Source organism: Oncorhynchus mykiss, chromosome 5, assembly GCF_057628025.1.
Source record: "Oncorhynchus mykiss isolate SJ-2025 chromosome 5, ASM5762802v1, whole genome shotgun sequence".
Classification (NCBI taxonomy): Eukaryota; Metazoa; Chordata; class Actinopteri; order Salmoniformes; family Salmonidae; genus Oncorhynchus; species Oncorhynchus mykiss.
Window position 1 is genome coordinate 22559222 of NC_143026.1, and position 27236 is coordinate 22586457.

At 43.3% G+C, this 27236-nt stretch overlaps 1 protein-coding gene across 5 annotated transcripts in view; it reads left to right on the forward strand.

The window, feature by feature from the left end:
• The window catches only part of LOC110523432 (transcription factor 7-like 1-B), a 31060-nt gene that overhangs the window by 2059 nt on the left and 1765 nt on the right, over window positions 1-27236 (forward strand). For 2 of the 5 annotated variants that reach the window (XM_021602112.3, XM_036977053.2), the window contains exons 3-9: window positions 128-294; window positions 25312-25395; window positions 26022-26139; window positions 26302-26395; window positions 26533-26619; window positions 26761-26877; window positions 26964-27126. In XM_021602112.3, the coding sequence (XP_021457787.2) occupies window positions 128-294; window positions 25312-25395; window positions 26022-26139; window positions 26302-26395; window positions 26533-26619; window positions 26761-26877; window positions 26964-27126 (830 nt within the window). Of the gene's footprint in view, window positions 1-127; window positions 295-6773; window positions 7441-25311; window positions 25396-26021; window positions 26140-26301; window positions 26396-26532; window positions 26620-26760; window positions 26878-26963; window positions 27127-27236 lie in introns of all 5 variants that reach the window. The other 3 variants (XM_036977054.2, XM_090234183.1, XM_090234185.1) reach the window with 2 other exon arrangements.

The window sequence follows — 27236 nt, forward strand, 5'->3', positions numbered from 1 at the left end:
ATAAACAAAAGTGAAATAAATGGAAATTAACAGTAAACAACACACTCTCAGAAGTTCCAAAAGAAAAAAGACATTTCAAATGTCATTATGTCTATATACAGTTTCTCTCTCTCCCTCTCTCTCCCAGCTCTGAGGAGACAGCAACACGACAGTGGGTTGTTCAAGGCATCTCTGTACGCTGGCTATCCCTTACTGATGATCCCTGACCTGGGTAACCTAGCCAACCTGGGCCACTTGGGGAACCTTGGTAACCCCTACCTTTCTCCTGGAGTCCTCTCACCCGGCTCCAGGACGGTGAGTCAGTCACATGCACGCAGGAACATGCATCACATACTGCCTCTCTGTTATTGTTCTTATAATTTTTGCAAGTAAGGCTGCTGTACTAACATAGCTGTCTGTGAGTGGTGTCTGGCGGTGTGTGTATCGACTGTGTGGGATGTCTGTTGTGTGGTTATAAGGGACAGTGAATGATGAGTTGTGTGTGTGCGCTCCAACTCTGAGCAGTGTGATGTATCTCATAGCGATTAATGGTGTATTAACACACTGGCACTACCGCTGCAGACAGGCCCCAACACAGCCCTGATAAAACACTGTTGCTGGAATGTGTGTGACAGAGTGAGCGAGGGGGGAGAGAGAGGCTACAGTATTTCATCACCATCCATGCGTAACTATGCTACAGTTGTAGCTAACGTTGTTGTTTTTTTTTGTTTCCTTTCTGTGTTTTGGGATTGAGGCTAGAGGTCGACCGATTATGATTTTTCAACGCCGATACCAATTTTTGGAGGACCAAAAAAAGCCAATAACGATTAATCAGCCGTTTTTTAATATATATTTGTAATGACAATTACAACAATACTGAATGAACAATGAACCCTTTAATTTTAACATAATACATAAATCTATTTAGTCTCAAATAAATAATGAAATGTTCAATTTTGTTTAAATATTGCAAAAACAGTCTTGGAGAAGAAAGTAAAAGTGCAATATGTGCCATGTAAAAAAGGCTGCCGTTTAAGTTCCTTGCTCAGAACATGAGAACATATGAAAGCTGGTGGTTCAATATTCCCAGTTAAGAAGTTTTAGGTTGTTATTATAGGAATTATGATGCGTCAACTATTTCTCTATACCATTTGTATTTCATACACCTTTGACTATTGGATGTTCTTATAGGCACTTTAGTATTGCCAGTCTAATCTCAGGAGTTGATAGGCTTGAAGTCATTAACAGCGCTGTGCTTCAAGCATCGATTGCTAAGAGCTGCTCGCAAACGCAGTAAAGTGCTGTTTGAATAAATGCTTAAGAGCCTGCCGCTGCCTACCACCACTCAGACTGCTCTATCAAATATCAAATCATAGATTTAATTATAATAAACACAGAAATACGAGCCTTTAGTTTCCGGATTTGACCATATTAATGACTATCATTTCGAAAACAAAACGTTTATTCTTTCAGTGAAGTACGGAACCGTTCCATATTTTGTCGAACGGGTGGAAACCCTAAGTCTAAATATTGCTGTTACATTGAACAACCATCAATGTTTTGTCATAATTATGTACAATTCTGGCAAATTAATTACGGTCTTTGTTAGGAAGAAACACAGTTTGCAATGAGCCAGACAGCCCAAACTGTTGCATATACCCCATCCCGCATGCAGGAGCGTAATCATCGCCTGACACTAATTAGCATAATGCAACGGACATAAATATTCCTATTCATGGAAATCACAAGTGAAATATATTGAGACACAGCTTAGCCTTTTGTTAATCACCCTGTCATCTCAGATTTTCAAAATATGCTTTACAGCCAAAGCTAGACAAGCATTTGTGTAAGTTTATCGATAGCATAGCATTTTGTCCAGCTAGCAGCAGGTAACTTGGTCACGGAAATCAGAAAAGCAATCAAATTAAATCGTTTACCTTTGATGAGCTTTGGATGTTTTCACTCACGAGACTCCCAGTTAGATAGCAAATGTTCCTTTTTTCCAAAAATATTATTTTTGTTAGCGAAATAGCTCTGTTTGTTCTTCACGTTTGGCTGAGAAATCACCTGGAAATTGCAGTCACGAAAACGGTGAAAAATATTCAAAATTAGCTCCATAATATCGACAGAAACATAGCAAACGTTGTTTATAATCAATCCTCAAGGTGTTAGGATATCTATTTGATAATATATCCGTCGGGACAATTAGTTTTTCAGTAGGACCGATTGGAGTAATGGCTACCTCTGTACTTTACACAAGAATTTCTCTGGGGGCATCAGGTGACCACTTACGCTATGTAGCCGCCTACGGCTATTCTTCAACATAAATGCGTAAAACTACGTCACAATGCTGTAGACACCTTGGGGAATACGTAGAAAGCGTAATCTGGTTGATAGCACATGAACAGCTCAATAGGGACTCATTGTAACGCAGCGCTTTCAAAATATGGGGCACTTCCAGATTGGATTTTTCTCAGGCTTTCGCCTGCAACATCAGTTCTGTTATACTCACATACATTATCTTTACAGTTTTGGAAACGTTAGAGTGTTTTCTATCCTAAGCTGTCAATTATATGCATATTCTAGCATCTTGTCCTGACAAGATATCCCGTTTTAAAACGGGAACTTTTTTTTTCTCCCAAAAATGAAAATACTCCACCTAGAGTCGCAACAGGTTATGTCATAATTATGTACAATTCTGGCAAATTAATTACGGTCTTTGTTAGGAAGAAACACAGTTTGCAATGAGCCAGACGGCCCAAACTGTTGCATATACCCTGACTCGGCTTGCACTGAACGCAAGAGAAGTGACAAAATTTCCCTAGTTAACATTGCCTGCTAACATTTATTTTAACCAAATATGCAGGTTTAAAAATATATACTCTGTGTTGATTTTAAGAAAGGCATTGATGTTTATGGGTAGGTAGATTTGTGCAATTTACGTGCTTTTTTCATGAATGCGCTTTTGTTAAATCATCTCCTGTTTGGCGAAGTTGAAGTAGGGTGTGATTCGATGATAAATTAACAGGCACTGCATTGATTATATGCAAAGCAGGACAAGCTAGTTAACCCAGTAATATCATCAACCATGGGTGGTTAACTAGTGATTTTGTGAAGATTGATTGTTTTTTTTATACGATAAGTTTAATGCTTGCTAGCAACTTATCTTGGCTCCTTGCAGCCACAAGGTCATTTTGACGCTACACTGCTGTAACAGGTGGCCTGCCACGCAGTTTCCTCATGGATTGCAATGTAATCGGCCATAATCAATGTCCAAAAAGGCAGATTACCGATTGTTATGAAAACTTGAAATCGGCCATGCCGATTAATCGGTCAACCTCTAATTGAGGCCCTCTTTGGGTATCTTCACTCTGAATTGTGTATGTGTAAGTAGACAAAAAGCTAACATTCCGATCAAAGGTTTTATAAGTCTGATGTGGAAATGTTTCCCTTCAACACAACTGGTAGTAGTTGCTCTTTTTTTGTATACATTAACTCCACACCCTGTCTGCTTGCCTTTGTATTCCCTTCCCCAGGTATTAATGGGATATTGTTGTCATTAGGAGGAGGTGGAGAAGCTGAATGGACTTAATACTGTTCTCAATAGGAGATCATCCCCACACAGTGGTTGATACGCCTTCCTCCTCCCCCAACCTTCCTCCTCCCCCAACCTTCCTCCTCCCCCAACCTTCCTCCTCCCCCAGCCTTCCTCCCCTATTAGATGGTGATAGAGATGCCCACTTCTCTGTCTGAGAGAAGATAAACATACTAATGTTAACCCCTTAAATGTAGGGATGCACCAATATTACATTTTTTGACCGATAACCGATAATACATTTTTTTGCGGCCTTTTTAGCATTCTAATACAGTTAGAGTTGAAACACACACGGACCTGCTGTTTCGTTGTTCATTTGTTCAATCGTTTCATTCTCAACCAGGATTTCATCATACATGTCAAGCAGTGAAGTTTCAGCTCTGTCTGTCCGTGGCCTCTCCTCTCACGGGGCCTCTTCAGTGCGCACTGTCACTGTGTCCGTTTCTATCTTGTCCAGCTGTGTCACGTAAACCCTGTTTCTTGTCTGCATCGAAGTAGCGGTCCTTGTACCTAGCATCGAGCATGCTGGCGACACAGTAAAGAGGCTCGGAGAGAATGACACAAGTTACTTGTTCACAGCCTCTAGTAGAGTACTTTTGCAAGTTTTGTTGAGCAGGCGTTTCAATGCCATGACAGAGGCTATCACGTCTGCTGCAGACGCAGTTGATGAGCTTATTTCTCCAGTCAGTTGTTCAAATGGAGCTAGGAGTGTTTCCAAGTTTCTAACATGTTCTCAAATGCAATTGAAATGGCAGCAGCAGTATGAGAATCAGCACATTCTTGAGCATGCAATAAGGCTTTCCTCAGTACGAAATCCTTGTCAACCCACTGTGCTGTTAGACTCAGCATGCTCATGGGGCTGATATCGCTGGTCCAAATGTCAGTTGTGAAACTAATAGCAGTGATGGCCATAGCAAGTAGCTCATGAATGTGCGTTTCAACGATACTGTGTAACTCCGATAGGGCAACATCTGAAAAATAGTGCCTGCTTGGAAGTGTGTACTGGGGCTCGAGGTGCCCGAGCAGTCGACGAAAGCCAACACCATCCACGACAGAGAACGGTTGATTGTCAAGGGCAATTATCTTGGCGTTAATGGATTTTACCTTTGAGGTGTCTCACTGAAATGTTCTTACTTTTTCAAATGACTGCTCAACTTGAACTTGTTTAATTGTTGGAAGTGGGCACTTAGTTTTTTTCGGCTTTTCTTCTAAATAGTCGCCTAACGTCTGGGGGTGATGCACTTTCAAATGAGTAATTAGGTTTGTGGTTTTGAAAGATTTCACTTTCTCCCCTCAGGAAATAATAGCAGCACAAACATTGCTTATGGCCTTTTTGTTATCTTCCTCTGAAACTTCAAAGTAGATCCACACAGCAGACATTGTGGGCCAGGTTAGGAATAGTGTTGCGTGTGTAGCGTTGTATTTTTCGTGGCGTCATTACGTCATCTACCTAACGTTATATAGGTATACATGTCCGCTTTGACATCGGTGTTAAACTAGACATTTGTCCGATGTTGTCATTTTTTGCTAATATCGTCCGATTCTGAAATGCTTACCGATATATCATGCATCCCTACTTAAATGTAAAGTCCCCATGTTTGGGGAGCCTATTAGATATATATATATATATATATATACACAAATTCAGTTCAATGAGAACGCTAGCCCCTAGCTGCAAAAGCAGGGTGTCTGTCTGCAGAAAGCTGAGTATCTTGGTTATTGATCTGTGCCTTAAAATCTTTGGTGTGGCCTCAATCTGCCTGACTAACCGGTGTCTGTATGTAGCCTCGCTACTGTATATAGCCCGTCTTTTTGCTGCTGTTCTATTTTTTTACTTACCTATTGTTAACCTAATACCTTTTTTGCACTATTGGTTAGAGCCTGTAAGTAAGCATTTCACTGTAAAGTCTACACCTGTTGTATTCGGTGCACGTGACAAATAAACTTTGATTTGACTTACTACATTATATGGGCATACTAATGTATAAGGGCAGGCCAAGCCAATGACCTAATTTCAAGATAGTTGCTACCTACATTCCTGTTAGCGCTGTGGAGCATAAACAAAATAAACACAAAATACATTGATTCACAACGAGAGCCGGGACTCTGCAGATCATGATTATGTCTTATTTGTTTGCCTGTGACCTACTGTTATTGATCACCAGTCCCGAGAGTCAAAATGTTTATTTTACACAATGTTTTCAGCAAACATCTTACAAGGTAAGCTTCCATTTGGTCTGTGTTTGAGCTATAGCTACATGGGGGTATACAATTAATACTTAGGTTGGTAGGAACAAATCTAGCCTATTGCCAATGTTATCTGATGATATATGACTTAATGGCAACATAGAATGTCCACCAAGTGACTCTTTGCTCATCAAAAATATGACGTCGCCTGCTTACACGCCGTAGGCATCCATTACACAGGGTATTGGCTACTATGGCACCTTGACAGTCTTGTAGCCAATGGGATAAGCTTTTTAGGAATATGCAGTTGGCCTGGGTGGACAAAGCAAGGCCTAGAACATTTTATGCGTAATGCAAACTATTGCTACCTGGCTCAGAGACGAGACACACCAAGCACGCTACATTACATTGTAAACAGATTTAATCTCTATAATTTCATCGCTTTAGCATAAAATATCGCTTCTCAAGGAAGAAAAAAGGGGGGGGGGAGACTAAGAATATCGAACAGGAAGCTAGAAAAAAGGCTGCTATGTATACCGATCTCGGATCAGGGGAGCGATTTGGGCAGCGATTATTTCGACTCAGCCGAGGAAGATTGCTTTCTAGAAGGATTGGATCCACTTTTAGCTCTGTAAGTAAATTATTTTCATGACTTTATATCGATAATTTACTAAACTTATCAAAAATTAAATGTATTCTGCTATTTGTGCTTTGGATCTGCTATTTGTGCTTTGGATTTAGTTTACATAGGCCTATGTAACAAGTAATTTCTATGTTTCATAATAGTTCACTGTTCTAAGTTTCATCCTTGTAACTTTGGAGAGGCCACTAAACTCTCCTAGCCGTTGTTTATTTGTGGTTCTCACTGTTTGCATTGTGTGTGCTTCACACCAATTTGAGTCACTGTATAGATACAGTTTAGGCTTAGTGTGTTTACAGTAATATTTTGTAAATATAGTCAACTGTAATTCTGTGTCTTCAACAATATATACATTTATTTAATTCACAACAGAGTGGAGGAATCAGAGGATATGGAGGATGACATTTGGGCACCATCCCTCCCCAGCAAGCGCCCCGCCGGTCAACGTCTTCACCCACTCTGCTATGTCAACCACCCCATCTGATGGTTCCACATCCACTTTTAATAGACCTCTTGAAAAATAAAGTAGTGTCTTGTGGCACCATTCATCCTAACAGAATCGGTTTCTCCAACACCAAGGTAAACGACATGACAAAGACAGCGGAGAGGGAGACCATACTGTCGATCAGGACTAACAAGCTGCTTTTTGTGAAATGGAAGATCACTAGCGAAGTAACCATATTCAGCATAAGGCATTCAATAACAACCATGTCTCAAGGAGGGTGAAAAAGGAAGAATATCTCAAATCCTGTTTCTGTGAAGGACTACAATGCTATCATGGGGGGTGTCGACCTATCTGATGTTCTGATAGGCTACTACCAGGTCCTCCACAAGACCAGGAAGTGGTAGATTTTTTTTTTTTTTTTACACTTTGTGGACATTGCTACAGTAAATACTTTCATTCTCCACAAGTATATGGCCAAAGCAAAAGGTCAAGCTCCTCTTTCCCAGTTGGCCTTCCGAGAGCAGCTGGTGTTGGAAATAGCTGATTTGGGGGCCCAAAGCAACCTCATAACCATCACAAGACCACCCACTCAAGGTGAGTGCCACTATCTAACACACATGACAAAAGAACAATCTGGAGGGTAAAATGCCAGATCTTCTGTCCGAAATGCCAGTTCGCTTTTTGTTTCCTGGTAGAGAGGGACTGCTTCAAAGACTCATGACATGCACAAGCTACGGTGAAAGTGAAATCTAATCATCTACACCTGGGATGTAAAACGAACACGACTGCCATTTGTAAATAGTAAAGCTTATTTCTATTTTGCACCTTTTTTTGTGAAGGACACGTGTGTAACCAAGTTCGTTTTTTATGTACAGTACCAGTAAATCGTTTGGACACACCTACTCAGTCAAGGGCTTTCTTTATTTTTACAATTTTCTACATTGTAGAATAATAGTGAACACATCAACATTATGAAATAACACATATAGAAACATGTATTAACCAAGAAAGTGTTAAACAAATCAAACTAATGTTATATTTGAGATTATTCAAAGTAGCCACCCTTTGCCTTGATGACAGCTTTGCACACTGTTGGCATTCTTTCAACCAGCTTCACCTGGAATGATTTTCCAACAGTCTTGAAGTTCCCACATATGCTGAGCACTTGTTGGCTGCTTTTCCTTCACTCTGCCATCCAACTAATCCCAAACCATTTCAATTAGATTGAGGTCGGGTGATTGTGGAGTCCAGGTCATCTGATGCAGCACTCAATCACTCTCCTTTTTGGACAAATAGCCCTTACACAGCCTAGAGATGTGTTGGGTCATTGTCCCTTTCAAACACAAATGATAGTCCCACTAAGTGCAAACCAGATTGGATGGCATATTGCTGCAGAATGCTGTGGTAGCCATGCTGGTTAAGTGTGCCTTGAATTCTAAATAAATCACAGACAGTGGCACCATCACACCACCACCTCCATGCTTCACGGTGGGAACCACACATGCGTAGATCATCCGTTCACCTACTTCGTGTCTCACAATGACACGGCAGTTGGAACCAAAAATCACACATTTTGACTCATCAGACCGAAGGACAGATTTCTACTGGTCTAATGATCATTGCTTGTGATTCTTGGCCCAAGCAAGTCTCTTCTTTTTATTGTTGTCCTTTAGTAGTGGTTTCTTTGCAGCAATTCGACCATGAAGGCCTGATTCACGCATTCTCCTCTGAACAGTTGATGTTGAGATGTGTCTGTTACTTGAACTCTGGGAAGCATTTATTTGGCCTGCAATTTCTTAGGCTAGTAACTTTAATGAACTTATCCTCTGCAGCAGAGGTAACTCTGGGTCTTCCTTTCCTGTGACGGTCCTCATGAGAGCCAGTTTCATCATAGCGCTCAATGGTTTTTGTGACTGCAAGTTGAAATGTTCCGGTTTGACTGACCTTCATGTCTTAAAATAATGGACTGTCGTTTCTCTTTGATTATTTGAGCTATTCTTGCCATAATATGGACTTGGTCTTTAACAAACAGGGCTATCTTCTGTATACCACCCCTACCTTGTCACAACACAACGTATTGGCTCAAATGCATTAATTTGTGGAATTTCTTTCCTTAACTTTTAGCAAGGCACGCCTGTTAATTGAAATGCATTCCATGTGACTACCTCATGGAGTTGGTGGAGAGAATGTAAAATGTGCAAGGCTGTCATCAAGGCAAAGGGTGGCTACTTTGTAGAATCTCAAATATAAAATTGTTTGTTTTTGTTACTACATGATTCAATATGTGTTATTTCATAGTTTTGATGTCTTCACTATTATTTTACTATTTAAAAATAAAGCAAAATCCTGGAATGAGTAGGTGTGTCAAGTTTTGACTGGCACTGTGTATCTGTTGCTTTTATATTGTTTTTGTAAATTTGTATGTGGGACCAATACATTGGATATGCCTAGGCTAAACTTTCAGGCACGTTGGAAGGTTGAAAAACAGTTGGATGTCCCCCGACACTACCACAATGTTTGAGAGATGTTGGTGTTGTGGAGATTTTGTTTTTATAGCGAACAATAACTTTTAGGCACATCCAGTGTGCAAAAACAGTGCAAATACCACATTTGGACACTTTGGAGAAGTGAAAGGACACTTGAATGTACCCTGGTTGATATGGTAGAAATTGTATTTTTATGCTGAACAAATAGCATTTAGGGATTGCAAATATGTAATTGCACTGGAATTGTCTAATTTACAGACATATCAAAATCAAATCAAACTTTATTTGTCACATGCGCCAAAGACAAGTGTGGACTTTACTGTGAAATGCTTACTTACAAGCACTTACTAAAACCATCTGTCCATTTTTATTTGTTAGGTCTATCAATCCATTTTTTCCCTGATTGTTCACATGTTGTGGAAGCCATCTAACGTGTTTCCAGCTCTGGGAATCAATTCACTAATAGATTGTCATTGAAAGATGACTTTCAAAATAAAAAACGGTTATTTTGTGTGTGTGTGATCTTGTGTTTTCTGAACTATGTAACTCCTATCTTTTGACCATTTCCGCATCTCCCACATGTCTTCTTTCCAAATATACCAAGTTTTGGCATGTCAGAATCATGTAATTACACATGAATAGCAGTTTACTTTTGGGTATGTCTATTTAGGTGAAAATCAACATTTTGTCATTACATTTAAATGGTTAACTGTAGAATAGCCAGAAATGGCACTGACAGAAAGGGGAGCCGTGCTTCTAGCTCCTAGGCAACTTTACAGTATTTTGTTTTTGTAAAGTCATGGCCAAAAGTTGAGAATGACACATATTAATTTCCACATAGTTTGCTGCTTCAGTGTCTTTAGATATTTTTGTCATGTGTTGCTATGGAATACTGAAGTATAATTACAAGTGTTTCATACGGAGTCAAAGGCTTTTATTGACAATTACATGAAGTTGATGCAGAGAGTCAATTTTTGCAGTGTTGACCCATCTTTTTCAAGACCTCTGCAATCCGCCCTGGCATGCTGTCAATTAACTTCTGGGCAGCCCATTCTTGCATAATCAATTCTTGGAGTTTGTCAGAATTTGTGGGTTTTTGTTTGTCCACCCGTCTCTTGAGGATTGACCACAAGTTCCCAATGGGATTAAGGTCTGGGGAGTTTCCTGGCCATGGACCCAAAATATCTATGTTTTGTTCCTTGAGCCACTTAGTTATCACTTTTGCCTTATGGCAAGGTGCTTCATCATGCTGGAAAAGGCATTGTTCGTCACCAAACTGTTCCTGGATGGTTGGGAGAAGTTGCTCTCGGAGGATGTTGGTACCAGTCTTTATTTATGGCTGTGTTCTTAGGCAAAATTGTGAGTGAGCCCACTCCCTTGGCTGAGAAGCAACCCCACACATGAGTGGTCTCAGGATGCTTTACTGTTGGCGTGACACAGGACTGATGGTAGCGCTCAACTTGTCTTCTCCAGACAAGCTTTTTTTTTGGATGCCCCAAACAATTGGAAAGGGGATTTATCAGAGATAATGACTTTACCCCAGTCCTCAGCAGTCCAATTCCTGTACCTTTTGCAGAATATCAGTCTGTCCCTGATGTTTTTCCTGGAGAGAAGTGGCTTCTTTGCCGCCCTTCTTGACTCCAGGCCATCCTCCAAAAGTCTTCGCCTCACTGTGCGTGCAGATGCACTCACACCTGCCTGCTGCCATTCCTGAGCAAGCTCTGTACTGGTGGTGCCCGATCTCGCAGCTGGATCAACCTTAGGAGACGGTCCTGGCGCTTGCTGGACTTTCTTGAGTGCCCTGAAGCCTTCTTCACAATTGAACCACACTCCTTGAAGTTGTTGAGGATCTGATAAATGGTTGATTTGGGTGCAATCGTTACTGGCAGCAATATCTTTGCCTGTGAAGTCCTTTTTGTGCAACGCAATGATGACGGCACTTGTTTCCTTGCAGGTAACCATGGTTGACAGAGGAAGAACAATGATTCCAAGCACCACCCTCCCTTTGAAGCTTCCAGTCTGTTATTCGAACTCATCCAGCATGACATAGTGCTCTCCAGTCTTGTCCTCGTCAACACCCACACCTGTGTTAACGAGAGAATCACTGACATGTCAGCTGGTCCTTTTGTGGCAGGGCTGAAATGTAGTGGAAATGTTTTTTGGGGGGGTTTCAGTTAATTTGCATGGCAAAGAGGGACTTTGCAATTAATTGCAATTCATCTGATCACTTCATAACATTCTGGAGTATATGCAAATTGCCATCATACAAACTGAGGCAGCAGACTTTGTGAAATTAAGAATTGTGTCATTCTCAACTTTTGGCCACGAATGTATGTGTTATTTCTTAGGTTATTAGGCCAGAATTTTTTTTGTGTAATTACATACAGCCGGGAATAACTTTTGGATATCAGAGTGACGGTAACTCACCAGCATTATGACCAGGAATACGACTTTCTTGAATTGGATCCTTTGTTCGTATCCCCCAAGGCAGTTTAACTGATTCCAGAGGTTGATCCAAAACATCGCCAGAGGAGAAGAGGTATTCGGAGTGTACTTCTCTGGAAGAATTTCCTTCCAATGACACATCAGGACTTGTAACGCACTCTGTTTCACGGTAACATTGCATTTGGCTTCTCAGTTCATCGCTCAGACAGGAATAAATATCTCTCTGGGAAGAAGGAGTGCGGGGGTGTATGTTTCATGATTAACTATGATTGTGATAACATACAGGAACTCAAGTCCTTTTGTTCACCCGACCTACAATATCTCACAATCAAATACCGGCCGTGTTACCTCCGGAGAGAGAATTTTCTTCGGTTATAGTCACAGCCGTGTATATTCCCCCTCAAGCCGATACCACGACGGCCCTCAAATACTTTATGCAAGCTGGATACCACACATCCTGAGGCCGTATTTGTTTTTGCTGGGGATTTTAACAAAAAAAAATTGAGGAAACCGCTGCCGAAGTTCTATCAACACATTGACTGTAGTAATTCGCGCTGCTAAAACACTCGACCACCAACTCCAACTTCCGAGATGCCGACATAGCCCACCCCTTCCCTCCCTTCGGCAAATCTGATCACGACTCCATTTTGCTCCTCCCTTCCTATAGGCAGAAACTCAAACAGTAAGTACCCGTGCTAACGACTATTCAACGTTGGGCTGACCAATCGGAATCCACACTTCAAATTGTTTTGATCATGTTGACTGGGATATGTTCCGTGTATCCTCTGAGAATAACATTGAATACACTGATACAGTGACTGAGTTTCTCATGAAGTGTATAGGAGATGTTGTTCCCACTCTGACTATTAAAACCATACAAACAGTGTAGTTATTCCCTCCGCAATGCAATCAAACAGGCAAAACGTTAGTATAGAGACAAAGTGGAGTCGTAATTCAACACAAGACGTATGTGGCAGGGTCTACAGACAATCACGGACAACAAAGAGAGAACCAGCCTACTCACGGACACCGACGTCTTGCTTCCGGACAAACTAAACACCTTTGCCTGCTTTGAGGACAACACAGTGCCACAGAAGCGGCCCGCTACCAGTGAATGTGGGCTTTCCTTCTCTTTGGCCAACGTAAGACATTTTAAGCGTGTTAACCCTCGCAAGGCTGCTGGCCCACACGGCGTCACTAGCTGCATCAGAGCATGCGCAGACCCGGTGGTGGGTGTGTTTACGGACATACTCAATCTCTCCCTATCCCAGTTTGCTGTCCCCACATGCTTCAAGATGGCCACCATTGTTCCTGTACCAAGAAAGCAAAGGTAACTGAACTAAATAACCATTGCCTCATAGCACTCACTTCCGTCATCATGAAGTGCTTTGAGAAACTAGTCAAGGATCATATCACCTCTACCTTACCTGATACCCTAAACCATTTAAATTTGTTTACCACCCCAATAGATCCATAGACGAGGCAATCGCCATCACACTGCATACTACCCTATCCCATCTGGACAAGAGGAATACCCATGTAAGAATGCTGTTCATTGGCTATAGCTCAGCATTCAACTCCACGGTACCCTCCAAGCTCATCATTAAGCTCGAGGCCCAAAGAATACTTCCACTTCGCTGATCCTCAATTCATACAAATAGACTTGAAATCACTGGCCACTTAAATAATGTTTACATATTTTGCAGTACTCATCTCTTATGTACAGTTGATGTCGGACGTTTACATACACCTTAGCAAAATACATTTAAACTCAGTGTTTCACAATTCCTGACATTTAATCCTAGTAAAAATTCCCTGTCATAGGTCAGTTAGGATCCCCACGTTTTTTGAAGAATGTGAAATGTCCGAATAATAGTAGAGTGATTTATTTCAGCTTTTATTTATTTTGTCAAATTCCCAGTGGGTCAGAAGTTTACATACACTCAATTAGTATTTGGTAGCATTGCCTTTCAATTGTTTAACTTGGGTCCCTTTACACTTGTGTGTGTGTGTATAAGGTAGTAGTTTTGGAATTGTTAGGTTAGATTGCTCGTTGGTTATTACTGCATTGTCGGAACTAGAAGCACAAGCATTTCGCTACACCCGCAATAACATCGGCTAAACGTGTATTTTACCAATTTTACCATAGCATACCATCTATCCTCACCGAAATATAGACCAAAAATTCTAGGGGTGAAATCAGATTGTCACAGAAGGAGATATCTCCTCTCCAGGACTGGAAGTAAAACTTGTATATAATTTCAGCCAGTAATTTTGAGAGGTGCTCACGAGCCAAAATGTTTTTATTTAATTTAAGTACTACATCTGTTTCGTATGATGTTACGTCCTGCTATGATTATTATTTATAATAACATATCATACTTACAATTTTTTTAAAGTGTACAATATGTTGCACATTTTTTTGTGCTTTAGAACCCGGGCTGCATCTTTAAGTCTAGCTCTCCAGGATTAGGGAAACCCGAAAAGCTGTTTCCCATGGATACTGTAACCCCAGGGAGAGTTGTTCAGGAACCCTTTCCCCTTTTAACACGCACCCTTTTTTCCTTATTTTTTTTGTCTCCTTTTTCTCCCCAATTTCATGGTATCCATTTGGTAGTTACTGTCTTGTCCCATCGCTGCAACTTCCATTCGGACTCGGGAGAGGCAAAGGTCGGGAGCCGTCCGTCCTCCGAAACACAACCCAGCCAAACCGCACCGCTTCTTGACACAATACCCATTTTACCCAGAAGCCAGCTGCACCAATATGTCGGAGGAAATACCGTACGCCTGGTGATCGTGTCAGGAGTCGCTAGAGCACGATGGGACAAGAACATCCCTGCTGGCCAGCTTCCACTCTTCTGGGAAGGGTTCCCACTAGATGTTGGAATTTTGCTGCGGGGACTTGCTTCCATTCAGCCACGAGAGCATTAGTGATTCATTACTCCAGAGAACGCGTTTCCACTGCTCCAGAGTCCAATAGCGGTGTGCTTTCCACCACTCCAGCTGACGCTTGGCACTTTGCATGGTCTTGTTAGACTTGTGTGTGGCTGCTCGGCCATGGAAACGCATTTCATGAAGCTCCTTACGAACAGTTATTGTGCTGATGTTGTTTCCAGAGGCAGTTTGGAACTTGGCAGTCAGTGCTGCAACCAAGGACAGACGATTTTTTACGCGCTTCGTCACTCGCTTGTCACTTTCTTTGAGCTTGTGAAGTCTACCACTGAGCCGTTGTTGTTCCTAGACATTTCCACTTCACAATAACAGCACTTACAGTTGACCGGGGCAGCTCTAACAGTGCAGACATTTGGAAACGTGGCATCCTATGACTGCTACGCTGAATGTCACTGAGCTCTTCAGTAAGGCCGTTCTACTGCCAATGTTTGTCTATGGAGATTGCATGGCAGTGTGCTCAATTTTAAACACCTGTCAGCAACTGGTGTTGCTGAAATAGCCGAGTCCACTAATTTGAATGGGTGTCCACATACTTTTGTGTATATATAGTGTACCTCCGATCTTCATTTGAAAATAACTTTGCTTGGAAAACAATAAAAAGGCGGCAGTAGTACTGTTTGTCCGTCTTGAGACACCGTGGCCAGTATACACTCCCTCAAAATAATTAGACTTAATCTAAGAACTCGGAATCTGTCATTAATTGTGACGTTTTTGCTGAGGTGATCTTAGTCACTCAATTAGATTTAACTTGGGTGTTTGGTGCCGTGAAGTGAAGAAATGTGCATGAAAACGAGTCATGTCTCGTTGAATTACGACAAACACTTCATCGAGGAGTCCCTACTGTTGACCAATCACCAACGAAGGGGCGTTGACTTCGGCTGGCCTCGAGGGGAAAAATTCTTGCCTGATGCCAAAACGTCACAAAATGTCATCATAATATATGCATAAACTGTTTTGGATGGGAAGCTTGCAGAATCCGTTAGAGTTAGGCAGGAGATATTAAGATGGCGCTGAAGAACATGGCTGACGTTTTACATTCTCCCAACCAAAATTCTGCAATTTTGTTATTTTTTTTGCAGTTTGTTGTCTTATTTGTTAACTTATTGTGTAGATAATGTTGCTACTGCTGTCTCTTATGAACGAAAATAACTTCTGGACATCAGGAAAGTGATTACTCACCGCGGACTGGAAGAAACGTTTTCCTTTAACGAGTCCGATGAAGTAGTATATCCTGCTTACACTGGAACAGGCCCAGATCCACGCCTTCTGCGTGAAGAAAAGACGGTGGAAAAATGCATATCAGGGATCCTTCTGAGAATCCGGAGGCGAGCGAGTAAACTCCCACTGCCATCCGTTCTTCTTGCTAACGTACAATTATTGGAAAATAAAATTGTTGACCTACGATTTTAGGATTATCCTACGAACGGGACATTAAAAATTGTAACATCTTATGTTTCATCGAGACGTGGCTGAATGAAGAAATGGACAAAGAGCTAGCGGGATTTTCCATGCACCGGCAGAACAGACACGCTACCTCTGGTAAGACGAGGAGGGGTGGTGTGTGTGTCTATTTGTCAATAACAGCTGGTGTGCGATGTCTAATATTAAAGAAGTCTCAAGGTATTGCTCGCCTGAGGTAGAGTACCTTATGATAAGCTGTCAACCACACTATCTACCAAGAGAGTTCTCGTCTGTATTATTCGTAGCCGTCTATTTACCACCACAAAGCGAAGCTGGCACTCAGACCTCTCTCTCAACCAACTGCATAAGGCCATAAGCAAACAAGAAAATGCTCACCCAGAAGCGGCGCTCCTAGTGGCCGGGGAATTGAATGCTGGCAAAATTTAAATCCGTTTTACCAAATTTTTACCAATATGTCGCGTGTAAACATGGGGGGGAAAAAATCCTGGACCACCTTTACTCCACACACAGAGATGCATACAAAGCTCTCCCCTGTACTCCATTTGGCAAATCTGACCACAATTCTATCCTCCTGCTTACAAGCAAAACCTAAAGCCGGAAGTACCAGTGACTTGCTCAATACGGAAGTGGTCAGATGATGTGGATGCTTCACTACAGGACTGTTTTGCTAGCACATACTGGAATATGTTCCGGGATTCATCCAATGGCATTGAGGAATACACAACCTCAGTCATCGGCTTCATCAGTAAGTGCATCGATGAAGTCATCCACACAGTGACTGTACGTACATATCCCAACCAGAAGCCAAGGAATACAGGCAACATCTGCATCGAGCTAAAGGCTAGAGCTGCCGCTTTCAAGGAGCGGCAGTTTATAAGAAATCCCGCTATGCCCTGAAGACAAACAAGCAAAGCATCAATACAGGATTAAGATTGAATCCTACTACACCGGCACTGACGCTCGTCGGATGTGGCAGGGCTCGTCGAATGTGGCAGGGCTCGTCGAATGTGGCAGGGCTCGTCGAATGTGGCAGGGCTCGTCGAATGTGGCAGGGCTTGAAAACCCAGACACGAGCTGCCCAATGATGCGAGCCTACCAGACGAGCTCAATGCCTTTTATGCTCACTTCGAGGCAAGCAACACTGACGCATGCACGAGAGCACCAGCTGTTCTGGATGACTGTGTGATAACGCTCTCGGTAGACGTGAATGTGGTAGATGTGAACAAACCTTTTAAACAGGTCAACATTCTCAAAGCAGCTTGGCCAGACGGATTACCAGGACGTGTACTCAGAGCATGCGTGGACCAACTGTCAAGCGTCTGCACTGACATTTTCAACCTCTCCCTGACCAAGTCTGGAATACCTAAATGTTTCAAGCAGACCACCATAGTCCCTGTGCCCAAGGAAGCGAAGGTAACCTGCCTTAATGATTACCGCCCTGTGGCACTCCCGTCGGTAGCGATGACATGCTTTAAAAGGCTGGTCATGGCTCACATCAACAGCATCCTCCCAGACAGCCTAGACCCACTCCAATTTGCATACCGCCCCAACAGATCCATAGATGATGCAATCTCAATCGCGCTCCACACCGCCCTTTCTCACTTGGACAAAAGGAACACCTATGTGAGAATGCTGTTCATCAACTATAGCTCAGCGTTCAACACCATAGTGCCCACGAAGCTCATCACTAAGCTAAGGACTCTGGGACTAAACACCTCCCTCTGCAACTGGATCCTAGACTTCCTGACAGGCCACCCCCCAGGAGATAAGAGTAGGCAACACCACATCTGCCATGCTGATCCTTAACACTGGGGCCCCTCAGGGGTGTGTACTTAGTCCCCTCCTGTATTCACTGTTCACCCACGACTGGTTGTCAAACACGACTCCAACACCATCATTAAGTTTGCTGACGACACAACAGTGGTAGGCCTGATCACCGACAACGATGAGACCGCCTATAGGGAGGAGGTCAGAGAACTGGCAGTGTGGTGCCAGGACAATGACCTCTCCCTAAATGTGAGCAAGACAAAGGAGCTGATCGTCTACTACAGGAAAAGACGGGCCAAACAGGCGGGCTGTAGTGGAGCGGGTCGAGAGTTTCAACTTCAAGTTCCTTGGTATCTACATCACCAACGAACTATCATGGTCCAAACACATCAAGACAGTCTTGAAGAGGGCACAACAAAACATTTTCTCCCTCAGCAGACTGAAAAGATTTGGCATGGGCCCCTTGATCCTCAAAAGGTTCTACAGCTGCACCATCGAGAGCATCCAGACCGGTTGCATCACCGCCTAGTATGGCAACTGCTGTAAGGCGCTACCGAAGGTGGTGCGAATGGCCCAGTACATCACTGGGGCCAAGCTTCCTGCCATCCAGGACCTTAATAGGCGTTGTCAAAGACTCCAGTCACCCAAGTTGTAGACTTCTATCCACAAGCCATAAGACTGTTGAGCAATTCATAAAAAGTGCCACCGGACAATTTACATTTACCCCCCCTGCTGTGCACTGCTGCTACTCGCTGTTTGTTTGTTACCTAGTCACTTCGCCCCCACCTGCATGTACAGATTTCCTCAACTAGCCTGTACCCCTGCACACTGACTCGGTACCGGTGCCCCGTCTTTATATAGCCTCGTTATTCTTATTCTTATTGTTATTTTTTATTATTACTTTTTTATTTTAGCCTACTTGGTTAATATTTTCTTCTTCTTGAACTGCACTGTTGGTTAAGGGCTTGTAAGTAAGCATTTCACGGTAAAGTCCACACTTGTTGTATTCGGCACGTGTCACAAAGTTTGATTTAATTCCAGTGTTGGAGATGGAGGCAGAAGTGTGGCTCAGGTTGCTCTCTCAGCAATCTTTCAACTTACACAATCGGTGTTCAGTCATCCCTGGGCGTTAGTGCATTTCAGAAGGGACTGGATGGAGAGATTAGTGACTGTTCTAACATACCTCTCTTGTATGTGTTCAGGTTGGTGGTGATAGCCTTCTCTCCTGTTATTTTAAGACCAGTGAGACAATATGGAGTCAAAACAGGCAATAGGGCCTCAAACTTAACATAACACACACTGCAACCTTAACACACACACAGGCTTGCACATTATATCGTATTTGTGTACTCAAATGGGACAATGAGGTCAGTCTAAAGAAGGCCAGTTTTATTGCTGCTTTAATCAGCACAAAAGTTTTCAGCTGTGCTAACATAATTGCAAAGGGGTTTTCTAATGATCAATTAGCCGTTTAAAATGATTAACTTGGATTAGTTAACACAATGTGTCATTGGAACACTGAAGTGATGGTTGCTGATAATGGGCCTCTGTAGATATTCCATAAAAAAACAGCTGTTTCCAGCTACAATAGTAATTTACAACATTAACAATGTCTACACTGTATTTCTGATCAATTTGATGTTATTTTAATGAACAAAAATGTGCTTTTCTTTCAAAAACAAGGATATTTCTAAGTGACCCCAAACTTTTGAACGGTAGTATATATATTTTTTTACCTACCTAGTTTGCAGAGAGAAACTGACGTGGACTTAAATTCATTTTGTTTCTCTCGCTGAACTTCAAAAATGATTCTGTTGTATTCTGCAATCAAATGTTTTTGCAACATACAAAGAAAGCTAAATGATGCTACCTACTGCTGTTTACAGCTTTTTATTTATGGTGAATAGTGTTTGCAAAACTGGTTATGGAACCTATTATGCTAAATTAAGGAGGGTGGGGGGCGTTGGTGTGTGTGTGGTTTGTGTCTTGGTGTTTTATAAGAAACAGTATGTTTAGCCTCCAGCTGTGCAGTGACTTCATGATAGAGCAGCTAACTCCTTATTGTTCAGGGATAAAGAGAGAGAGAGAAAGGGAGAGTGTGTATATGTGTGTAGGCTTCATCAGTATGGTATTTCTAACAGCTGGTTTCAGTTAGAGCTCACAGCTAGAACTTCCTGGGGCCTTGGGGTGGGTGTGTGTGTGTGTGTGTGTGTGTGTGAGAGAGAGAGAGAGGTAACAATAGAGAGTAAAGAGCTGCTCAGCCTCTCACACACTTTTTCTCCTTGTGCAGTGTACACACACTCCCTGCACAGGCAAACACCTATGTTCTTGTGGTCCTCATTATTTTAGTTTTATTTGGCCTGCTACACAATGGGACCCTTATTCATGATGTGTGTGCTACGTTAGTTTTTTCCTCAACTGTAGTCAGTGACTCAATGTAGCATGTTGGTCTGCTGTGAACAAAACTGGGACCCATTTTGCAATGGCGAATTCATCAGTGACCCCTCATAATCACAACACAAGGAGTTCTACTATGACTTTGGAAGTGCATGGCTGGACAAACCAAGTTTCGGTCCCTGGGAAGGAACATTTTAAAGGCCCATCTCTTGGAAATGGTGAGAACGTTAAGCAAATGTTCTGCAATTCTACACATTTTATCATGGGGCAGTTTTAAAGTTTAAATTACAGTACATTTATGCCTGTAATTGTTGGACACCAATATCCCAGTGAGCATCCCAGGCCCAGTTGACCAAGGGTTACACAAACTGTAGATGAATAATATTGTATTACACTCTCTAAACTTATTCCACGGAGCCCTTGGCCAAAATTTGTTTGAGCTGTTAGTAATATTAATTTAAAAAATAATATACTCCCTGCAGTACCTCCGCAGACCCTGTCCACTTTGAGAACCCCTGCATTATACCCGTCACACACATTCTCTCTCCCCCTCTATGGCACATCTTACTACTCCTCTCTCGACCTCTAGGTCACTTTGCACCTCAAGATTATTGTCCCTACACAGATACTAGACCTCTCTACTCCTGCAAATTGCCATGTCCATTTTTAGCCCCCTCGCTTATCCCTTCTTCCTTCCTGTCTCACTTCCTTTGAGTGGAGACTGACCCCTGAGCTGTTGTAGTTTACGTCAATGTGTTCTCCCTTATATGCATTTAGCAGTGGTGCACTGCCGCTGCTAAATCGTGGCCGGGGTTTCGGGAAGGTAAAACATTTTCAGTGTAAGCGTAAACGGCTAAAACCAGATACATTTTTTAAAATTCAATTATATTTGAGAGCTAACAATCACCAAAATAAAAACTACATCCAGGGAGAATCTGAAATTCCAAAAGTGTCACGGCATCAAATCAAAGTTTATTTGTCACGTGCGCCGAATACAACAGGTGTAGAAATTAGTGAAATGCTTACTTACGGGCTCTAACCAATAGTGTGGAGGGGAAAAAAGTGTGTGTGTGTGTAGGTAAGTAAGTAAAGAAATAAAACAACAGTAAAAAGAAATTTGAAAATAAGAGGAGCAAGGCTATATACAGACACCGGTTAGTCAGGCTTATTGAGGTAGTATGTACATGTAGATATAGTTAGTGACTATGCATAGATGATGAACAGAGAGTAGCAGTAGCGTAAAAGATAGGCGTTGGCGGGTGGTGGGACACAATGCAGATAGTCCGGTTTGCCAATGTGTGGGAGCACTGGTTGGTCGGGCCAATTGAGGTAGTATGTACGTGAATGTATAGTTAAAGTGACTATGCATATATGATTAATAGAGAGTAGCAGCAGCATAAAAGAGGGGTTGGGGGGGAACACTACAAATAGTCCGGGTAACCATTTGGTTACCTGTTCAGGAGTCTTATGGCTTGGGGGTAAAAACTGTTGAGAAGCTTTTTTGTCCTAGACTTGGCACTGCTTGCCATGCGGTAGTGGAGAGAACAGTCTATGACTGGGGTGGCTGGGGTCTTTGACAATTTTTAGGGCCTTCCTCTGACACCGCCTGGTGTAGAGGTCCTGGATGGCAGGAAGCTTTGCCCCAGTGATGTACTGAGCCGTACGCACTACCCTCTGAAGTGCCTTGCGGTCGGAGGCTGAGCATTTGCCGTACCAGGCAGTGATGCAACCGATCAGGATGCTCTCGATGTTGCAGCTGTAGAACCTTTTGAGGATCTCAGGACCCATGCCAAATCTTTTTAGTTTCCTGGGGGGGAATAGGCTTTGTTGTGCCCTCTTCACGACTGTCTTGGTGTGTTTGGACCATTTTAGTTTGTTGTTGATGTGGACACCAAGGAATTTGAAGCTCTCAACCTGCTCCACTACAGCCCGTCGATGAGAATGGGGACGTGCTCGGTGCTCCTTTTCCTGTAGTCCACAATCATCTCCTTGGTCTTGGTTGCGTTGAGGGATAGGTTGTTATTCTGGCACCACCCGGCCAGTTCTCTGACCACCTCCCTATAGGCTGTCTCATCGTTGTCGGTGATCAGGCCTACCACTGTTGTGTCGTCTGCAATCTTAATGATGGTGTTGGGAGTCATGCCTGGCCATGCAGTCGTGGGTGAACAGGGAGCTCTAGGGGAGCTCTAGTGTTGAGGATCAGCGTGGCAGATGTGTTGCTACCTACCCTCACCACCTGGGGGAGGCCCGTCAGGAAGTCCAGGTTCCAGTTGCAGAAGGTGTTTAGTCTATGGTGGTCTGCTTGAAGCATGTTGGTATTACAGACTCAATCAGGGACATGTTGAAAATGCCAGTGCAGACACCTGCCAGTTGGTCAGCACATGCCCGGAGCACACGCCCTGGTAATCCATCTGACCCCACAGCCTTGTGAATGTTGACCTGTTTAAAGGTCTTACTCACGTCGGCTATGGAGAGCGTGATCACACAGTCGTCCGGAACAGCTGATGCTCTCATGCATGCCTCAGTGTTGCTTGCCTCGAAGCGAGCATAGAAGTGATTTAGCTCGTCTGGTAGGCTCGCATCATTGGGCAGCTCGCGTCTGGATTTTCAAGCCCTGCCACATTCGACGAGCCCTGCCACATCCGACGAGCGTCGGAGCCGGTGTAGTAGGATTCAATCTTAATCCTGTATTGATGCTTTGCTTGTTTGTCTTCAGGGCATAGCGGGATTTCTTATAAACTGCCTTTATGGAAGAGTGGCAAGAAGAAAGCCATTTCTTAAAGATATCCATAAAAAGTGTTGTTTAAAGTTTGCCACAAGCCACCTGGGAGACACACCAAACACCAACTTTTTGGCAACAATGCAAAACGTTATGTTTGGCGTAAAAGCAACACAGCTGAACACACCATCCCCACTGTCAAACATGGTGGTGGCAGCATCATGGTTTGGGCCTGCTTTTCTTCAGCAGGGACAGGGAAGATGGTTAAAATTGATGGGAAGATGGATGGAGCCAAATACAGGACCATTCTGGAAGAAAACCTGATGGAGTCTGCAAAAGACCTGAGACTGGGACAGAGATTTGTCTTCCAACAAGACAATGATCCAAAACATAAAGCAAAATCTACAATGGAATGGTTCAAAAATAAACATATCCAGGTGTTAGAATGGCCAAGTCAAAGTCCAGACCTGAATCCAATCGAGAATCTGTGGAAAGAACTGAAAACTGCTGTTCACAAATGCTCTCCATCCAACCTCACTGAGCTCGAGCTGTTTTGCAAGGAGGAATGGGAAAAAATGTCAGTCTCTCGATGTGCAAAACTGATAGAGACATACCCCAAGTGACTTACAGCTGTAATCGCAGCAAAAGGTGGCGCTACAAAGTATTAACTTAAGGGGGCTGAATAATTTTGCACGCCCTATTTTTCAGTTTTTGATTTGTTAAAAAAGTTTGAAATATCCAATGTCATTCCACTTCATGATTGTGTCCTACTTGTTGCTGATTCTTCACACAAAAATACAGTTTTATATCTTTATGTTTGAAGCCTGAAATGTGGCAAAAGGTCGCAAAGTTCAAGGGGGCCGAATACTTTCGCAAGGCACTGTACGTACAGGGATACAGCCCTTTGTAGTCTGTAATAGTTTGCAAGCCCTGCCACATCCGACGAGTGTCGGAGCCGGTGTAGTAGAATTCAATCTTTGCCCTGTATTGACGCTTTGCCTTTTTGATGGTTCGTCGCAGGGCATAGCGGGATTTCTTGTAAGCCTCAGGGTTAGAATCCAGCACCTTGAAAGCGGCAGCTCTACCCTTTAGCTCAGTGCGAATGTTGCCTGTAATCCATGGCTTCTGGTTGGGGTATGTACGTACAGTCACTGTGGGGACGACGTCCTTAATGCACTTATTGATAAAGCCAGTGACTGATGTGGTGTATTCCTCAATGTCATCGGAAGAATCCCGGAACATGTTCCAGTCTGTGATAGCAAAACAGTCCTGTAGTTTAGCATCTGCTTCATCTGACCATTTTTTTCATAGACCGAGTCACTGGTGCTTCCTGCTTTAATTTTTGCTTGTAAGCAGGAATCAGGAGGATAGAGTTGTGGTAGGATTTACCAAATGGAGGGCTCTGTACGCATCTCTGTGTGTGGAGTACAGGTGATCTAGAATTATTTTCCCTCTGGTTGCACATTTAACATGTTGATAGAGATTTGGTAGAACTGATTTAAGTTTTCTGCCGTAAGATACGGTTGCAGAAACATTATGTACAAAATAATTTAGAAATATCGCGAAAATAAACACATAATAGCACATAGGCCCCACATGGTTTGTTTCAGTAACTCAGATCGCATAAGAGCAAGGCATAAGCCATGACCATTGCAGAATTGCAGGAGATTAGCTTTGAAACTGCAATTTGTCTCTTCGCCCCATGACAAATGTATAAAATTGCAGGAAACAAGCTTCAAAACTGTGAAATAGTCTATCTTCCTTATGGTAAAATGTGTATAATTGCAGGAAATTGGCTTTAAAATAAAGGTGAAAAAAAATATATGTATTTTATTTTAGTCCGCGGCCAAGAGGGCCTCTAAAACCACACCATTGTCCATGCCCACTACCCCTTCCACCCTGCTAACTTAAGCCCTGGTTGTGTGTGCACTGCTTTTCTAAAAGCAAGCGTTCACACACATAAACCTTAATGTAGAGAGACGTGCAGCTGGGGCCTGACTGATACACTCACCAGATAGAGGGGGGAGGGGTGTGTGTGTGTGTGTGTCTGCATACATAATCTGACCCAGACCCATGTGGAGAGTCATCGGAGTACACTCTCTCAACCGCTCACATTCTGTAACACACACATCCTCCCTCGTACGTCCCTCCACAGACACCCCTCGTCATACCCGTTTCACGATATGTCATATTTGTCCATTAAATATTTTTTAATATGTAGTGCATGCAGACAATGAATCAAAGTGGTATGTTTTAAATCACGCTCGCTCTCTCTAGTATCTACAGATGAAGTGGCCCATGCTGGATGTTCCTGGAACTTCTGCTTTAAAAGACCCTCGCTCTCCCTCCCCTGCTCACATGGTGAGTGTGTGTGCACTGCAGTCTAGTGACTGTGCAGTGACATCACTTGCCCTGACACATAACATGTAAAAGGACAACTGTACGTAGCAAGTAAGCTTCTAGCTTTACGTACTTTATTGAAGTACCTTGTTTTTATTACATAACTTACCCTGGTTAGTTACCCTGCTCTGCTACTATCAGCCATTTAGCATGTCTCCCGGAGTATCCACACACGGCACTCGGGTGACCTGAATCGGGTCCTCCCTCACCCTCTCCAGGCTCACACACACACCCTCCTGACCTCCCTCAAACCTGCTGCAGACAGACAGACGCTGGAATGTTAAAGCTGAATGGTGTTAATCCGTCCAGAGACAATGAGGACTTTAGCACCTCCGGGTGGTGTGTGTGTTCTGATACAGAGACCAGGACCGTGAGTGTGTATGTAACGGAGTGTGTGTTCGGTATCTGAGGATATCCCTGAAGACCAGGACTCACCCCCTGTCACTGATACAGCCAGTCAGCCCAGAAACAACCGCAGGCCCTAGGGCCAATGCTCATGTCGATTTGAAAGCATTGTATAGCTGTTCCAAATCTAATCCCTGCCTCTTCCCTCTCTATCTCCCTCTCTCCTCTCTTTCTCTCTCTAGTCCAATAAGGTCCCAGTGGTGCAGCATAGTCACCTGTCCCCCTTTTCCCCACTCCTGTCCTACAGTCCAGACCCCTTCCCTCCACGGACACCCCCTCCTCACCTCTCAGCTGACACGGGTATGAAAGTTCCTCTCCTCTCTCATCCCTCTTTCTGCTTTTGTCTGGAATACTCAGTATTAATGTTAAAACCTAGGTGATTCACATTTTACGTTTGATATCTGTCAGATGACACTTGTTGCTATATAACAACAGATATATATGTTGCTCTCCCCTCTCCAGGTCTTCCCCCCACCCCCCACCCAGCAGAGCTCTCTCCTTACTACCCTCTCTCTCCTGGAGGCATGGAACACATGACACACCCGCTGAGCTGGCTGTGAGTCACACACACGCCCATTCAAACTCTCATGATGAATACAATAATGGTTTAGTTTATTTTGCCAACAATTTTTAGCACAACATATGCTATTACAAAAGTGTCGCTGTTTCCCCTCCCTCGTTTTCTGTCTCCAGGCAGGGCCAGTCCATGTACGGTATTCCAGTGGGGGGGTTTAGACCATCCTACCCTGCAGCTCTCGCCTTGAACTCTTCCATGTCCAGGTACAGCTCACCTAATCACTCACACACATCCACGTATCACTCCTCTGGAGACTACATACTGTGATGACTGGACTTCTGTAAAGATTGCAAACATGTCATTTAATTGTTATTTATGTTTGTGGTATGGTGTGTGTTTGACAGCTTTGTGTCCAGTCGTTTCTCACCCCACATGGTCCCGCCTCCCCAGACGTCAGTCCCCCACCCTGCTATCGTTTCCACGGCGATCAAACAAGAACCGAGAGACAGCAACCAGCACGGGTACGCACACACACAGCTCTTTAAACCACACACCTTTCTCACACCCCCGTTGCTGACTCCGTAACTCTGTGCTGTGGTGTGTGTAGGAGGTGTGCTGTTTCTATGGGGGACAGAGAGGAGGAGAAGAAGCCTCACGTGAAGAAGCCTCTGAATGCCTTTATGCTGTACATGAAGGAGCAGAGACCCAAGGTGGTGGCTGAGTGCACCCTGAAGGAGAGCGCTGCCATCAACCAGATTCTGGGACGCAGAGTGAGTGGCAGTGTGTGTGTATGCGTGCTCACACACAGTCATTGTTTGTACGATGTGTGCGTTCGTAGTGAACGTTGTGGTCAATGACCTATGCTCCAGAAGGGAGTGTG